At 51.9% G+C, this 18,671-nt stretch overlaps 1 protein-coding gene across 4 annotated transcripts in view; it reads right to left on the bottom strand.

Annotated features, from left to right (window-relative positions):
• Positions 1 to 18,671, bottom strand: part of LOC135811870 (uncharacterized) — a 45,177-nt gene that overhangs the window by 3,711 nt on the left and 22,795 nt on the right. For 3 of the 4 annotated variants that reach the window (XM_065325108.1, XM_065325110.1, XM_065325111.1), the window contains exons 10-14: positions 16,707 to 18,671; positions 14,796 to 14,844; positions 12,513 to 13,905; positions 11,289 to 11,380; positions 828 to 1,071 (exon numbers count right to left, since the gene is read on the bottom strand). The exon at positions 16,707 to 18,671 is cut by the window's right edge. In XM_065325108.1, coding sequence (XP_065181180.1) covers positions 828 to 1,071; positions 11,289 to 11,380; positions 12,513 to 13,905; positions 14,796 to 14,844; positions 16,707 to 18,671 — 3,743 coding nt within the window. The remainder of the gene's footprint in view (positions 1 to 827; positions 1,072 to 11,288; positions 11,381 to 12,512; positions 13,906 to 14,795; positions 14,845 to 16,706) is intronic. The other variant, XM_065325109.1, reaches the window with a different exon arrangement.

Genomic DNA, 18,671 nt, shown 5'->3' with positions numbered 1-18,671 from the left:
AATTTAATCGAAAAATCAAATTTGCGAGTTTCGCATATAAAACGCTATTTTTTAACCGGGAAGAGGTGAGAAGCAACCTGTGAAAAATTGAACCCATAGTCGATAGAAGACACGAAAATTGGGGTGAAAACAGTCGCAGAAGTAAATGCAAGCATGTATGTGGGTCGTGTGGTTTCCGTCCAGCACTGCACTACCCGGTGAGTACATGCAGAAGTGCATGGCGATACAGGATGTGTGCATGCACACAGTGTGCATGCATGCCGTGCGCGCCTACGTGCACAAGTCACACGTGTTCACCGTCACCACTACTACGGTGTGCGAGCAGTTCACTCGATTTTATTCGTCCACACCCAGGATATCGCCGTGGGCTGGTTTCTGGGATTATTTCCCTGCTACCGCGATAAAGCGCGAGCCTAACTGTTCTAGAATACACTTGTTTTAGACAAATCCGAGGCCGCTGAACACGAAAATCGGGTGTTCCTCGCGGGGCCGAGTACGCACCTGGTCGAAATTAGTACTTCGAAGTGCATCGGCGCGATGCGCGGAGGCATCATTTTCGGAAGCATGGCATGTGTGGCACTATTGGAAAGGTAATGACCTCAGCTACCTAAAAATAGCATCGACAAGGCCGAAAAGGCCGCGGGAGAAGATACTTGTACCTCGAAGTGCATCCCGAACTGCTGCCACGACGCGCCCATTCACTTTGTACGCGGCGAGCTGTGACTGCATTTTTCGATTTTCAGCGACCGGAACTGAACTCCCTACTAGCACTGCATCAATAGCAGGTACACGCACAACACACTGCACACACTCCGCATGCAACTCACTTGATTGTGCTGAAGAGACGGCAGCGGTTATGCTTGGCACTAGCAGCCAGCAGGTTAAACAGCTGTTGGACGGTCGTGGCCGGACGTTGCATGAGATACACCAGGATGCAGAAGAGGTTGTTCTCTCCTTTGCCCGTGCCTCTGATGTATCCTTTCTTCATCTCGTGAAACGATCTCAGGACAGTCGTGTACTGGTTCTTGTGTGCGGGATCCACCAGCTCAACAGCCGCTTTTCCGCATTTTGCTACCACAGCACCAGAGCGGAGAACAGGAAAGGACAACGGGCCTTATTTAATGCCAAAAATAATAATTGAAAAGAAAAAAGATTGCGGAGGCCTGCTTAGCCGCTCTCCGGTCATGATCGGCAGAGGTAGAACACCAGTTCACACATCGCCTCCGGCGATGGGCGCCAAAAGGTCAGAAAGTGTGTGTATGTGTGTGTGTGTGTGTGTGTGTGTGTGTGTGTATATGTGTGTGTGTTTCTGTCGTCGGCCATGCCCACTATCCCGTACATGTCCCATACTGTATCATCAAAGACATCCTCTAATAGATGATAGTGAGGTTCTGCCACACGGTAAAACGTGCCAAATTACGTATGGAAACTTCGCCGCGGTACGGGATCAAGTTTCATACGGATTTTTTCATACCGTTTTCCGTGTGAAGCGCGCTTCACACGGACTGGACTCCGTGTGAAAACTGAGCGTACAGAGTACATGTGGCGGGGTGTTCGTGCATGCTACGAGCATGCTACGTACAGCAGAACCGGTGCAACGTACGAAAAATCCGTGTCAAACTTCGCTGCAGTTGACACGGAGTTTGGTACGTAGGTCCGTGTAGCAGAACCTCTCTGATATGTCAAATAACGTGCAACTAGACTTGGGAGGGCATTGCAGAGTAGTTGCATACAAAGTTCAAAAGTTGTACGGCTACCTGTGACTTGCATTCCTGCAGAGCTCAGGGCCTACCATGTACACCTTGTAGTATAATGTGTATGCAACTTCTGTGCAATGCCCTCTCAAGTCTAGTTGCACGTTATTTGGCATATCCTCTAATTGATTTGAGTTGCAGTATAGAGACGGTCATTGGAGTCGAGGAGTGAAGTTTTATACATGTTCATATTTCGGACTTCACGGAAAATTTTCAAATGCAAAGGAAATTTTGGCCACCTGCTCCATTTTCATTTTCTCTGAAATTCAACACTTTAAAAAAGCCAGGTGAAAGTGGAAGAAAAATAATAGTCCCGTCAGCACTCGAACGGCAATTACTACACTCCCAGAGAATAGGGATTGAAAGCGAGGACATCAGAAGTCGTCGGAAGTCAAAGTCTAACGGCAAATACCGACTCTTATAAGGCATGTGTATATAAGGGAGCATCTCACAAGTTCGCACTTTTTTTGTAAACGTAACGCATTTCGAATAGACTTTACCCCCCCCCCCCCCCCCTACCTCCCCCCACTATTTGAAAGTCTTATCGCACATTTTCCGTGTTCATGTAGATCTACTACTGTACATGTCCATGCATGCCATAGTATGCACATGTACATGTACATGAATGTTTTGCTAGTGTGGAAGTGAATGGCATACAGTAGTACCGCATGTACTGAGTACAAGTACAGTACAATCAATGACATGTACACGCACATAAACAGAGTTTCTCCACAAAGACTGTACTGTGAAAGCTGGCCAGGTACACGGTTTGATAATGCTGGTGTGACAAGTTTGACACCTCTGATTAGCCTGCATGATTGATTGCATGCAGTGCAGGGTTAGCTGATCAGCCTGCATGATTGATTGCATGCAGTGCAGGGTTAGCTGATCAGCCTGCATGATTGATTGCATGCAGTGCAGGGTTAGCTGATCTGCCAACATACTACAGGTAGATCTACACCTAAACACCATGAACCATGAACATACCCTGCTGAAGCGGTCTAGCACATGCACCATGTCACGTATGTGCACAGCACAGTATTGTACACAACCAGAAAATGTGCGAACTGTCATTTTTCTATTCGAAAAGGGCGCTACCCCCCTACCCCGTTTCGAAATGCGTTACGTTTAGAAAAAAATGCGAACTTATGAGATGCTCCCTAACGAGGAAGTAAATCTAACGTTTTAACGGATGACATTTCTTCGTTATACAGTCGACCTACCCTTATAACGATAACCTCTATAACGATATTACCCTTATAACGATATTTTTCTGCCAAACCAAATCACTCCATTGACTTGTGTATACAATGCCTTACCTCTATAACAATATTGCTATAACGATATAAAATGGGCTGACCAATCGACATTTTCCATTTTATAGCAATATCTAGCAGGGAATATGTAGTGTCCACTATCCAGGTAGGGCAAGCTTCGCTTGATAAGTCGCTGGGACATGACGAAATGCAATGGGGGCACCTTGCTGTGTGCATAATGTGCATGTATGTCCGTTTTTATGCTATGAAGAGTGTAAAAAATGAACAAAATCCATGCATTATGACGTATGTGTATGAAATGAACCAGTTACCCCTATAACAATATTACCCTTATAACAATATTTCTTGGTGTGACGCAAATATCGTTATAAGGGTAGGTCGACTGTAATAAGATCCGTTTAGGCCGTATGGCTTCATATATGTCGTGTGTGGATATGGCGGAATACTGCAAGATCGTTATAATATACATGTATCTTCTCGTTAACCTTTGAATTTCGGACAATCGTTAAATTTGCGACTCGTTATAACAACATGTCTGTTCCTGCCTGATGGTTGAACTTGTGAGCAAGATCGACATTGTTTGAATTTGTTGTGTACTTTGTCTTTGCTATTTTCGTTCTGTCTATTCTCTCACCTTTTCTCTCTCACGTCTTCTGTAGAACTGCTTTCCAGTCTGTCTCTCTGCTCTTCTCTCTACTCTTCATCATAAGAACGTTTCTCTTCTCCATTTCTTCGTTCTTGTACTTCTCTAAACTTCTCTACTCTCTTTTCTCTTCGTTTGAATTTCCTTGAACATGACGTGAACATGTGTTTTTTGCGCTTTGAACAGTCTTGATTTTCTTTTATGTTTTTTGCCAAATGTACAGTGAACTGTGCGCTGTGTGTGTACTGTGCGGCTAGCGATGCGCTTTCTTTGGTACAGGCTTTTTCTGTTGTGTCCGTGATTCTATGGCTTTCGCTTTCTTGCAGTTTTCACCGCTTCGCTGCAATAGTTGCTGTTTCCTTGAAGGCGAACTGCGATGCCTCCATTTTCGTAGATGGTCTTGGTGCGCGAGGCACTGAGCGGACCTCGTGGCTTTTTTGTTTAGTTTCTTTTTCAGAGTTTTCAGATTTGTTGTTGTTTGTGAATACACTTTATACAGTCTTCAAGCGAGCAGTAGTTTTCGATGTGTGGTCGTGACTTGGGTTGTCCGTATTGCCCTGAACATTTGGTCCTTCGAGCCGGATGTGCGGAGGCGCATCCGGAGCCAATCGAACAGCCCTGAAGTAAAGCTTTCTGTATCCCGTAGCTCGTTGTGTTATGATCGTATAGTGTATATTTTTGAAATTTGAGTGTGCATTTCGATCGTTGCTGTTGAGATGTCGCGCAAGAGCACCAGAACCACCAGAGGGAGAGCGCCAGATCGGCTCGGTGAGTGGCTGGAGTCGACACAGACTGACACTCAGCTTGCTTTTGACGCTGCGGTGAATTTGTCGTTGCCACCATCACCCAGTGCCAGTGTACATGATGTGCTCAGTCTGAAGTCCATTGGTGTGGACAGCATTAGCGTTACTAGTAGTCGCAGTGCGCGTAGTCGCGGTGCGCGGAGTGCGCACCTACGAGCTGAGTACGAGGCTGCAAAGAGGTTGGCTGAATTGGAGCAGCAACAGATAGAGTCGCAGAGGAGACTGCTGCAAATTGAGCTGGCGATGCAGCATGAAGCCATCGACAGCCAGCGTGACAGTTCCAGTACTAGTAGTAGTGCGTACTCGGGGTCAAGGCGCTCAACGCGTGCTAGCATTAGTAGTAGTAGCAGTGTAAGAGGCCAGCCAGCCCAACAGTCTGTACGTGGTGGAACTCGCCAGGCAGCTGTGGCAGTGTCTGCTGGCGGTGGCCACGCAGCTACAGCTAACCAGCCACCAGCAACGTCAACAGCCACAGTACGCAGTCCGGCAGTATGTCAGCAGCAGTCGTCGCAGTCTGGTGTTGCGCCGCAGTCAGATGTTACGCAGCCACCAGCAACGTCAACAGCCACAGTACGCAGTCCGGCAGTACGTCAGCAGCAGGCGCCGCAGTCAGATGCTACGCAGCAGCCGCAGTCTGACATCGCGCAGCTCGCTGGAGCTATCCTGGCAGCAGTAGGCACGCAGAAGCCCTCAGACACCCCAGCACAGCGCCATATGAAGGGTTATATGGCCAGGCAAGCTGCTGGGAAGGATCTGCCACAGTTTGCTGGGCAGCCTGAAGAGTGGCCCATCTTCAAGAAGATGTTCGACACCACAACCCGGGACTGTGGGTTTTCGCATGCAGAGAACCTCAGCCGACTGCACCGTGCGCTGAAGGGCAAGGCCAGAGATGCAGTCCAGTTTATGCTGGCTGTCCCAGACAATGTTCCGGAGATTCTCGCCACGCTGCAAGAGCGTTTTGGCCGTCCCGAGCACGTGGTGCACCACCTCATCACCCGTGCTCAGAGTTTCCGCACTTTGCGAGCCGACGACTTTGAGCAGCTCGTAGAGTTCTCAACTGCTGTGCGTGGGCTGGTGCAGACCATGAAGCTAATGAATAGTACTGGGCACCTGCGCAACCCTCAGCTGCGACAGGAACTTGTTGCCAAACTGCCGGCTGGCATGCGCCTGAACTGGGGCGAGATGATCGCCAATTTCGATCCGGAGAAGCTGTCGCTGGATGATTTTTCAGTGTGGCTGTGCGGCAAGGCCAGTGCAGCAAGCAGAGTGACTGTGCTGAAGACAGGGAGTGTCAGCAGCAGCGGCGGCAGCAGCAGTAACAAGAGAACTCGAAGTGAGACCACCCTCACCACATTGAGCAACAGCGGCAGCTCCAGACAGCAAGAGCGTGCACCCTTCGCCTGCCATTACTGCAGCAGCCAACATCCGCTGCGCAGCTGTGACAGTTTTAAAGCACTGCCACTGCAGAAGCGTAGGGAATGGGTAGCGGAGAAGAAGCTGTGTTTTCTCTGTTTCGGCCGCAGCCACCGAGTAACCGACTGCAAGAGTCGGAATCGCTGCTCCGTTGGTGACTGCGGAAAGCGTCACCATGAATTAGTGCACCCGTCTGACAGGAACAGCGGTGGCCACACTGGACAGCAGGAGAGCGTCAATTCTCACACCGCTCAGCGAACTCGAGTTGCCCTGCGTGTTGTACCGGTGTCGCTCTCAGTATCCAACGGGCACAGCGTCAAGACACATGCGCTCCTGGATGAAGGATCCACTGTGAGCATTGTGGACGAGAAGCTTGCCAGGGAGCTGGGCGCTACTGGTCCGGTAGATCCCCTGCACCTGAGTTGGACTGGGAATCACAGTCAGCACCATGCCAACTCATGCCGTGTCAATCTGTGCATCTCACCTAGAGACGGAGGTGAGCAGTTTGACTTGCAGAACGTCCGGACGGTGGCGAACCTCAGTCTGCCGAAGCAGTTTGTCAACCAGCAGAAACTTGCCCGACAGTGGTCGCATTTGGCGCACATCGACTTGCCTTCACTTGCAGAGGTAACGCCTATGCTGCTCATTGGCCAGGACCACTACCACCTGACGGCACCAAGGGAGATCTTGGAAGGTCCGCCGAACGCACCTGTAGCCACCAACACTAAGCTCGGCTGGGTACTGCACGGCAACACCGGACAGTGCCGAAGAGTGGACTCTGAGGTGTCCTTCGTGTCGTGGTCAGCGGATGACGAGCTGCATGAACTGGTCAAGAGAGCATTTTCAGTAGATGACTTCGGGGTCAAGCCAGCGCCGCTACCCAGAAGCAAGGACGATGAGCGGGCGCTACAGTTGCTGAGTACCATGACTCACGATGGCACCAGATGGCAGACAGGACTGTTGTGGCGTGACGACAACCCGCAATTGCCAGAGAGCCGACAGCAGGCCGACAGACGTCTTCAGCAGCTGGAACGCCGTCTGATGAAGGACCAGACCCTCGCTTGCCAGTATGCAGCGAAGATCGAGAGCTACCTGGTGAAGGGATATGCACGCATCCTATCAGCAGCAGAGGCCGCATGTGAACCACCTAACACTTGGTACCTGCCGCACTTTGCCGTGGTCAACCCGACGAAGGGCAAGCTGAGACTTGTGTTCGATGCAGCCGGGAAATCGCATGGCAAGTGCCTCAATGACTTTTTGATGCCCGGACCCGACCTGCTGACGCCGTTGACGCAAGTGCTGCTGAACTTTCGGCGTTTTCAGTATGGTTTCGGCGGTGACATTCGGGAAATGTTCCACCAAGTCAGTGTGCGGCCAGAGGACCGACCGGCCCAACGTTTCCTGTGGCGAGGCCTCGACCGCAGTCGCCCTCCAGATGTGTACGAGATGCAGGTGATGACGTTTGGTGCAGTGTCATCTCCAACCACAGCTCAGCATGTGAAGAACCATAGTGCCACCGTCTTTGGTCCGGATCTACCTGAAGCTGTCACAGCCATCACTGACCGCCACTATGTGGATGACTATTTCGACAGTGCAGCTACGGAGTGTGATGCAATCAGCCGTTCGGCAGCGGTGATTGAGATTCACCGGAGGGGAGGATTCGAGATCCGGAACTGGGTCAGTAACTCGTCCCAGGTTCTTGAGAGGATACCCACCCAACTTCGTTCATCTGAAGTGGTGAATCTCGCCACCGGGAACGCTTCCACAGAGAAGGCACTTGGCCTCATATGGAACCCGAACAGCGACTGTCTCAGCTTTGCCGTTGGAGCAAAGCTATCAGCACAGCCCGACAGCGTCTCGGCAACCAAGCGGACAGTACTGCGCTACGTGATGTCGGTGTTCGATCCCCTTGGCTTCCTGATGGCGTACACCGTTACCGCCAGGATACTACTGCAGGACGTATGGAGGTCAGGCCTTGGCTGGGACGATGAGCTGCCCCATGATATGGCTGAGCGCTGGTCGAAGTGGCAAGCCGGCCTGCATGAAGTTGCGTCGCTGCAGGTGCCACGGTGCTACCATCCTGCGCTAGCAGACGCCGAGAGATTAGAGCTGCACATGTTTGTCGACGCTAGCGAAAAAGCATTCGCAGCTGTAGCGTACATCAGAGCCACCAGCAAGAGTAGTGCTGTACACGTTTCGTTTGTTGCAGCAAAGGCTCGCGTCGCCCCGCTCAAGCCGCTCAGTATTCCTCGTCTTGAGCTGCAAGCTGCTGTGCTGGGAACACGTCTGGCAGACACAATCACCAAGCAGCTTGATCTACCGATCAGCTCCACAACGTTCTGGAGCGACTCGCGTACTGTCCTGCTGTGGATCAAGTCAGAAGCCAGACTTTACAAGACGTTTGTTGCCCACAGGATTGGTGAGATCGCTGAGACGACGGATCCCAGTCAGTGGCGCTGGGTCCCCACCAAGGATAACCCTGCTGATGACGCTACGCGTGGTCTGGCCAGCGACGAGTTGACACTTGGCAGCAGATGGATGACCGGCCCAGAGTATCTGCAGAGTCCGCCAGAGCAGTGGCCGCTTGATGTCAAGCCTGCAGTAGCCGACTCAAGTCCCAGCATCGAGCTGAAAGGCGAGTTCGTAGCCACAGCTGTGTCTAGTGAGTGTGTGCGGAATGCAGCGCTACCTGACTCTAGTCGCTTCTCATCGTGGATGAGACTGGTCCGTGCAACCGCTTGGGTACTCCGCTTCGTCAAGATCTTGAAGCACCGAGCGCTACGTACATCAGCACCACCCCCAGGAGAGCTAGTACCTGAGGAGCTTGAGAGTGCAGAGCGTCTATGGTGGCAGCAAGTGCAAGCCGACTGTTTCCCTGCTGAAGTTCGCAGCATCGAGTCTGGGAAGCCCGTGGACAAGGACAGCCGCTTGTCACATCTGTCGCTTGTGCTCACTGATGGAGTAGTGCGTCACCACAGCCGACTGGTCAACTCCTCCGATCTGCCTGACATGGTCAAGCAGCCAGTTGTGCTCGATCCGAGTCACCCTTTCACCCGGCTGCTGATTGCGTGGTATCATGTTGCGTCATGTCATCAAGGGCAAGAGCGTGTGTGCAATGAGTTGCGGCAGCGCTATCTCATCTTGGGGCTGAGAGGAGCTGTCCGAAGTTCTTGGAACACTTGCCAGAAGTGCAGCAACGACAGAGCACAGCCAGCTGCGCCAGAGATGGCACCCCTGCCGAGCACTCGTCTCACACCGTTTGTTCGAGCCTTTACAGAGGTTGGCATGGACTACTTCGGACCGATGACAGTGGCGGTCGGACGTCGGCACGATAAGAGGTATGGTGTGCTGTTCACCTGCCTGAGCACGAGAGCTGTGCACTTGGAAGTTGCACATGCACTGACCACGGATGCCTGCATCATGGCCATCCGTAGGATGATCGGCAGGCGTGGTCGACCTCGTCAGATTTGGTCCGACAATGGAACGAACCTCCGAGGAGCAGAACGAGAGCTGCGTGAGTCCCTGAACGACCTCGACCAAGACCAGCTCACCACCGACCTGGCGTTACTTCGCATCGAGTGGAGCTTCAACCCGCCATCTGCTCCGCACATGGGTGGAGCCTGGGAGCGCCTGGTTAGATCTGTGAAGTCCACCTTGCGGGTGATACTGCATGAGCGTGCTCCGAAGGACGAGGTACTGTTGACCCTCATGATTGAGGCAGAGAGTCTCGTCAACAGCCGACCACTGACTCACGTGCCAGTGGACCCCAACGATCCGGAGAGCCTCACACCTAACCACTTTCTGCTCGGCACATCTAGTAGCGTACAGCCACCCGGAGAGTTTACAGAGCGCGACCTGTGCTGTCGCAAGCAGTGGCGTCTATCGCAGATCCTAGCTGACATGTTCTGGCGACGTTGGCTGAAGGAGTATGCCCCCAGCCTCGGCACATGCAAGAAGTGGCGTGGCGTTGGTCAAGAAATCAGTGTGGGTGATGTAGTAATCATCGTGGACGATCAGCTGCCGAGGGGCTCCTGGCCCAGAGGTCTCGTCACTGCCGTGTTTCCCGGGCGTGATGGGAAAGTCCGAGTTGCAGACGTGAAGACGGCAACCGGCACCTTCCGCCGACCAGTAGTCAAGTTGTGCCGCCTGAATGTCCTCAGCAGTGCAGCTTAGTAATCAGGCTTGTGAGTATGCCTGTTACCGGGGGGAGAATGTTCCTGCCTGATGGTTGAACTTGTGAACAAGATCGACATTGTTTTGAATTTGTTGTGAACTTTGTCTTTGCTATTTTCGTTCTGTCTATTCTCTCACCTTTTCTCTCTCACGTCTTCTGTAGAACTTCTTTCCAGTCTGTCTCTCTGCTCTTCTCTCTACTCTTCATCATAAGAACGTTTCTCTTCTCCATTTCTTCGTTCTTGTACTTCTCTAAACTTCTCTACTCTCTTTTCTCTTCGTTTGAATTTCCTTGAACATGACGTGAACATGTGTTTTTTGCGCTTTGAACAGTCTTGATTTTCTTTTATGTTTTTTGCCAAATGTACAGTGAACTGTGCGCTGTGTGTGTACTGTGCGGCTAGCGATGCGCTTTCTTTGGTACAGGCTTTTTTCTGTTGTGTCCGTGATTCTATGGCTTTCGCTTTCTTGCAGTTTTCACCGCTTCGCTGCAATAGTTGCTGTTTCCTTGAAGGCGAACTGCGATGCCTCCATTTTCGTAGATGGTCTTGGTGCGCGAGGCACTGAGCGGACCTCGTGGCTTTTTTGTTTAGTTTCTTTTTCAGAGTTTTCAGATTTGTTGTTGTTTGTGAATACACTTTATACAGTCTTCAAGCGAGCAGTAGTTTTCGATGTGTGGTCGTGACTTGGGTTGTCCGTATTGCCCTGAACAATGTCTTTAAGTAATACAGTATAGGGCTTGAAAGCGATGACGTCGGAAGTCAAAATCTAACGGCAAATACCGACTCTTGGATCCACACTGCCCATAGCGAAGTATAGGATGTGGTGGTTGGAACCCTCTCCCTCGTGTCGCACCCAGGTGTGATTTTCTCCTGTACCAGGAGTGGGTCCTTGACCGGGAGGGCCCAGTTCAGTCACTACCGGTGGATGTGTCAATATGCCGTGATGGAAAACCACCCAATCGTGTAAGGATTCACACCGAAAACCGGGATCCAAGTTGATCCAAAAGTCAGGGTTGTCATGGCTGTGACATAGCACTTTCATGCCCTATACGTTTGACTCCAGAAGTACTTCAAACTATACATGTACATGTATGTAGTCATTGTCCGCCCCGTATTAAAGCTCTGCTAAAACTCTGCCATGTCATTGCCGGAGAAAATACCATCACCACCCGGCAGTATTGAAATACAGAATGAAGAATTGCGGAGTTCAAAAAGCAACCAACCTCTCTCATCACCTTCCTCCTCTCCACCGATGAACGGTTCAATCGAGCTAACAAACGCAGACCAGTCGTCAATTAGATCGATCGTCTTTTCACTGCAGCGCAGAGTGGTATATAAAACAAAACAAAAACTAGAAACAGATCCAGATTCTACGTGTAAGTAGTGCTGTGACAAAAAAGCCCCCCCCCCCCCCCGTGGGAAGTAGAGCCTCACCTGATGCCCCCCCCCCCCCCTCTCGGTGGACAGCAAGCCCCCCCCCCCCCTCCACCTGGTGGATCGTAAAGCCCCCCCCCCCTTGGTGGATAGTATAGCCCCCCCCCCCCCCCCCTGGTGGACAGCAAAGCCCCCCCCCCCGGTGAACAGTAAAGCCCCCCCCCCCCCCCCCGCCCATCGACGGACAGTAGAGCCCCTCACGGTGGACAGCAGAGCCCCCCCCCCCCTCTTCAGTCGACAGGATAGCCCCCCCCCCCCCCACACACACACATACACGTCGGTGGGCAGTAAAAAAAAAGTAAATTATCGTATCCGTTCCCGAAGGGAACGACGGCCGCTAACACCCGATAAACCCTAGCGGCAGATGCAGCGCCTAACGGTGGGGGTGAGTGGGCAAGTCTCACAACCACTGGCTCTCGGTGGGCAGTAGAGCCTCGAAATGTAATGGAGCATTAAGTCAGAAAGACCCCTCACTAAATGTGCAGGCAGCATGTTCTCAGTGATTCCATTAGGGCTGGGCTCCACTGTGGCTCCGCTGCACATCATCTGCGGCATGAAACGTCATCATTACCATAGTGACCGCGGCTCGAGCTGGTGCAGCGAGGCCGAGGCTCACCACCAGCTCTCGCTTCGCGGCTTGATCAAAAACGGCAAGTCGCGGTCACGGCTCGACCTGTTTCCCGTACTTTGCATTGTTTTATACGCGGGAATATTAAATTCAAACTTCAATTCGTTGCGCAGGCCAGAACACGAGGATGTTTTCGATTTTGCGCGCGCGCAGGCAGGTAAAACGTCATCAAAAAATGTGGAGCACGACCGCGGTACCGCGAATGGCGAGTGTCAGTGGAACCGCGCTGCTCCGCTGCATGCCGCTAAGTGCCGTGGAGCAGCGGAGCCGTAGTGAAACCCGGCCCTTACCCTGAATGCTACGTTTAATGAAAGCTGCTGATTGGTCAGGTCCAAGGCAGCGTATTTGACTTCTTTCTTAACCTGCAAGGAAAGCCGGCACTAACCCAATGGCACCAAGTGACATGAAATCAGAGTCGTGAACACCGCTTCCATCAGCGCCATGACGGCCACTTCCACTGACGCCATGACCACCACTTCCACTGACGCCATGACGGCCACTTCCACCGACGCCGTGACCACCACTTCCACTGACGCCATGATGACCACTTCCACTGACGCCGTAACCACCACTTCCACTGACACCGTGACCACCACTTCCACTGACGCCGTGACCACCACCTCCACTGACACCGTGACCACCACTTCCACTGACGCCGTGACCACCACTTCCACTGACGCCGTGACCACCACTTCCACCGATGCCGTGACCATTACTTCCACTGACGCCGTAACCACCACTTCCACTGACACCATGACGGCCACTTCCACTGACGCCATGACCACCACTTCCACTGACGCCATGACGACCACTTCCACTGACGCCGTGACCACCACTTCCACTGACGCCATGACTACCACTTCCACTGACGCCGTAACCACCACTTCCACTGACGCCGTGACCACCACTTCCACTGACGCCATCACGACCACTTCCACTGACGCCGTAACCACCACTTCCACTGACGCCATGACGACCACTTCCACTGACGCCATGACGGCCACTTCCACCGACGCCGTGACCACCACTTCCACTGACACCATGACGACCACTTCCACTGGCGCCGTAACCACCACTTCCACTGACGCCGTGACCACCACTTCCACTGACGCCGTGATGACCACTTCCACTGACGCCATGACCACCACTTCCACTGACGCCGTAACCACCACTTCCACTGACGCCGTGACCACCACTTCCACTGATGCCGTGACCACCACTTCCACTGACGCCGTGACCACCACTTCCACTGACGCCGTGACCACCACTTCCACTGACGCCATGACTACCACATCCACTGACGCCGTAACCACCACTTCCACTGACGCCGTGACCACCACTTCCACTGACGCCATGACGACCACTTCCACTGACGCCGTAACCACCACTTCCACTGACGCCATGACGACCACTTCCACTGACGCCATGACGGCCACTTCCACCGACGCCCTGACCACCACTTCCACTGACGCCATGACGACCACTTCCACTGGCGCCGTAACCACCACTTCCACTGACGCCGTGACCACCACTTCCACTGACGCCGTGATGACCACTTCCACTGACGCCATGACCACCACTTCCACTGACGCCGTAACCACCACTTCCACTGACGCCGTGACGACCACTTCCACTGACGCCGTGACGACCACTTCCACCGACGCCGTGACGACCACTTCCACTGACGCCATGCCCACCACTTCCACTGACGCCGTAACCATCACTTCCACTGACGCCGTGACCACCACTTCCACTGACGCCGTAAGTCCAGGTTTCTGCTGCAAGGCAACAGCCGGCGTGCCATTGGAGTGGCCAAGAGACATGCACACATGCAAGTACACACACACACACACACACACACACACACACACACACACACACACGCACGCACGCACGCACGCACGCACACACACACACACACACACACACACACACACACACACATGCAGATGCAGCATGTACATGTACACACACGCAGGCAATCACACACGGTTTGTTGCAGAAGTTTATAAAACGGTGGAGAGAATGTGCAATAAAAAAATCCACATTGTCTCCCCGTTTTACATTGCATGAATAAAGTATACACAAATGTCGATTCAGCTTGTCTTATTGATTGCGGTTATCAAATTACTGAAATGAATATCGTTCATTTTGTACTCGGACCCTCACTCCTCGAAAATGAACACAGCTTGCAATGCTGGACAACACAAATCACATGCATGCAAACGCACATGTACATTGTTGGTCAACTTATGATTTTCACTCCCCCCCCCTCCACGAACGATGTTCACATCAGGACGACAAAACATTACAGCGAGTCCTTAGCAACGTTCAATGACATGGTGTTTGGCCAGGGCCCGAAACAGAGTCAGAACTTCAGTGTCAGCTGGGATCAAACACCAGCTTGCGGTGAGAAAAAGATTGCACGTCCGCGTTACACCCGGCTATGCAATTGTATTGAGAAACACAACAATGAACCAGCTTAGAGGAAGGTGAGAAGAGGCTCAAATTTGATATTGTATACACAGTAGATCTAGTCCTCTGCTCGCGCAGTGCTCAATAGTCAATACTGGAACCGGCCGATCTACCCCAAAACTGTTTTTGCGGTCATCAGGCAAAGAAATCATTAGGAAGTACCAGATCGGTTTGTATTGTGCATCCAACTAACCGGAAGGAAGAGAGGCCGATCTCGGGTCAAACAGCATTCCACGTGCATCCTGTAGGTATTGCAAGAGACATAGTGTACACGCACACACACACACACACGTGCGCGCGTGCGCACACACACACACACACACACACCTTTTTGGCCATTTGACTCCCATCGACGGAGGCAATGATAGCGATGCTACGGCAGAAGCCATAGCAACTTGTGCCATTGAATCCCTATTTTTCATTTTTCATTTTAACTCGGATACTGAGCCAGTAAGGCCCTACTTTTTATTTCTGTGTTTCTCGTCACCTGAAAATCTAAAAACGTATGCGAGAGGTGGAAAAAATAAAAAAATGACCGAAAAATAAAAAAAGTTTACTAGACCTTTGTTCACACTAAAATCCACCAATACACCATGCAAAATAGCATCCATAGTTAGCAACTAGTATGTGGTAGGAGCTTCTGTCACAATCTGAGCATGTGCAACTAGATTGCGCACAAAAAAATGCCTTCTTGCAGCATGTGTCGCGCACGCGCAGGCCAGGCCACATTATGTACATGTGCATGAGTGTGCTGGACCCCACATGCACAGTCAGTGCAGCACAGTCAGTGCAGCACAGTATTTTTTTCTTTTTTTCTTCCAGACTCCTGAATCGTATGCGCGCGGGTGACGAGAAACATAGAAATAAAAACGTGTGGCCTAATAAATGTAAAAAAAGAGAAGAAAGCACTTAAACACATGAGAACGAGTTATCGCACTTTCTGACTGTTTATTAAATAGGGCACAAAACTGACAAGCTACTGAGACATTCAGCGACCCGAGACCTAACTCTAACACACCAGTTATGTGCCCTATTATCACACTTTCTGACTGTTTATCATCTTCTTACAGTCGTGGATAGTTGCTGCATAACTCGTTCTCATGTGTTTCTTCTCTTTTTTACATTTACATTCTTCCTTCATTTTTACACATACACCGCGCCACATACACTGGCTGTTGGTAACCACCCAGGGGAATGAAAGAAGAGCTAGGAGAATGAGAAAGAGAAGAATGACTTATGTGGCCATAATCGTCGGGAATTGAACCCGCAACCTCTCGATTGGAAATCGACTGCACACACACACGCGCACACACACACACACACACACACACACACACACACGCACACACACACACACGCGTGCACACACGCACATACGCACACACACACACACACACACCGGCACACACACACACACACCGGCACACACACACACACACACACACACACACACACACACACACACACACACACACACAACATAATCACCGGAGTCAGAGTACAGTATGATCGGGCGCCGAAGAACGCAGGGGCTTAGGACCACAGCCTAACTTAGTATTGTTCTAACATGTTGCAATGTTAGTCGATTGGTTATTGTTCATGAATAGCATCATGTAATGGCGAGCATCATACGATGTGACCACACCACTGGATAACATGTAGAAAACGATACATGCATTCTTAAATCCGTAAATCTAGCCTGAATCGTTCTTTCAAAAATCTGTGCCATTCTCTACCCTAAGTGTTTTTCGTCTCCCGATCCGCTTACTGTAGGCTTAATATGGCTACTGGTATCTCCTCATCCATACGATGGGAACAAGCGGCACGTCGTAAGAAAATAGAGACAGGGTGCAACTTTGTGTGTGAAGAACTCTCTTCCTAAACCTAGCTTAACAGAATTACGGTACAATCAGGCCTGGCCACACTAGTCATATGGTTTGTTTACCCCCCCCCCCCCCCCCACCCCCTCCCCCCCCCCCCCACACACACACACATACACAAACATACGAAATATAGCGCTGTGGACCCTGGCTGGCGGCAGGCGCTACTAACTTAACGTCTTTAGCATAGCTGCGACAGTTCAATCAGGTCAAGCCTCTCTCACCTGATCAAGGCCCAGCCAGAACTTGGCCTGCTCACGGATCATCTGTGTATCCGGCTTTGAACGTGTACACAGTGGGTAGTCTTCAGCCACTAGGGTGGATGCATCCAAGGCATGCGCACAGCTTGGCGTGCAGCACGTAGACAGGCCGTGCTGCAAACACTCCACCCCCGATGTTTCTCCACAGGGGCACGGCAGGGAGCTGATCACTTCGGCCTGCAGGTTCCACTTCCGTAGCACGGTGAGCACGATTGCCTTGACTTCCTCCAGCGTAGACTTTCCGCTGCCGCCGTCTCGGCCCTTGCACTCGACGTACACTTGTAAGCCGTAGCGTGTATAGTGCAGGTTCAGCCACGGCCACTCGCTGTTCCAGCGAAGGCGAACGCTGCACCGTGAGAGCGTGGCAGCCGAGCGCTTGCGCGACTTCAGCAGCGCCTCCACCACACATTGCCAATAAAGGAATACGGGGAAGCGCATGCATTCATCGTGGCTTGCGTGCTTCAAAGACACGTACGCACAGGAACAGGAGGGCGTCTGTGGGTGCATGTCCATGTCCTCGACGACTGCAGGTACAATAAACTCGTGCTCGGCAGAGCTCTCATCCTGCACAATTGCCAGCACTGAGAGCCACTCCAGGATTTCGAAAATGAGCTTGAACCCATCACTGCTTGCTTTGACTGCTTGCCACGCCTTAGCATGGTCGAAGTAAGACGGATCCTCGAACATCTTGTTGAGAGCTTTGCGCGCCAGGGACTCCGTCATGAACCCAGAATGATAGCGCCGCATTTCGTCCGCTGTGATGTGTCGGTCAGGCTTCAGGTAGACAAAGGCATTGACACAGTCCAGAATGAACTGTGGGTCGAGGATGATCGTGTCTTTCAGCTTGAAAGTTGAGAGGTACACCAGGTGGCCTGCTTCGTGGCAGTACTTAAGCAGCTGCTGTATTTGCCAGTCACTGTAGTCACTTGGAACGGCCTTGACTTGCTTCGCTATGAATTTTGCCTCCTCGAAGGAAATCCAAGGCCACGAGGCCTCCTGCTTGAGCAAGTGTATGGTTATGCAGAATCGGAGCCACGGAACAGGGATGCTACGTTGGCTCTTCCGGCAGCGGTCGATGATGGCCTCTCTCAGTCGCTGTAGCTCATCTGGTTGTGCTGCACTGCCAGTGGATCTGGTGTTATCGATTTTGAAGTGCGACGTTTCGTTCCAAACAAGGTTTTGGTATGGTGAACCTTTGATCCTCTCGTGGAGTAGCTTACAAGGATCAGGCAGATCAGTTTCATTCCACCTGTCACTCTGGCATCCCACAACAAACACATCATCTGCAGCACTCTGGTCTGTGCTGTTGCTGTCCGCTTTCGCATTCAGCAGCAGTATGTCGAGCCAGCCGAGCAGTTGGTCTAGGCGAGTGGCATCGGCCGGTAGAGTGGCCCGCTCGATACACTCCTCCCGGCTGACCTGCAATTCATCGAGCTTGGGAAGGGCCTCCAGAAGGTCCAGAGAAGAGTTGTATGTGGCAATGAAGGTTGTGTTTTTGGCCATGAAGAGGGGCTGCACGGATTGGTAGACCTGCTGACCTCCAAGGTCGCGGAATGTGATGACGGTATAGTCGGGCGTGTTGGCCCGGTCAGAGATGTACTTTACCCTGTCTGCGTTGAGAAATCCTGTGATGGTCTCGTGGATTTCCTCGCGCATTGCTGGCTCGTCGCGCTGCTGGTGGATGGCCGTGGGCTGGGAATGTCTGTTGTTAGCTGTCCCAGCCACAGGATCCTCTTCTGCTGTGGCTCTTTCCTGCTCGTCTTGTGTCGTCTCCTTATCTTGAGGATGATTCGAAGTGGATGATTTGCACATCATGGTGCTGACGTAGAGTCGGCTCAGGGCATCTGGCATGTCTGAGCATTCGATGAATCGGCAGTCAGCAGAGATGTTTGTACTTGCGTAGGACGTTCGCATGCCGGGCGTGCTGAG

This window comes from Sycon ciliatum, chromosome 3, assembly GCF_964019385.1.
Source record: "Sycon ciliatum chromosome 3, ocSycCili1.1, whole genome shotgun sequence".
NCBI classification, from domain to species: Eukaryota; Metazoa; Porifera; class Calcarea; order Leucosolenida; family Sycettidae; genus Sycon; species Sycon ciliatum.
Note: the sequence above shows the minus strand (reverse complement) of the source record. Positions and strands in the feature narration are given on the sequence as shown.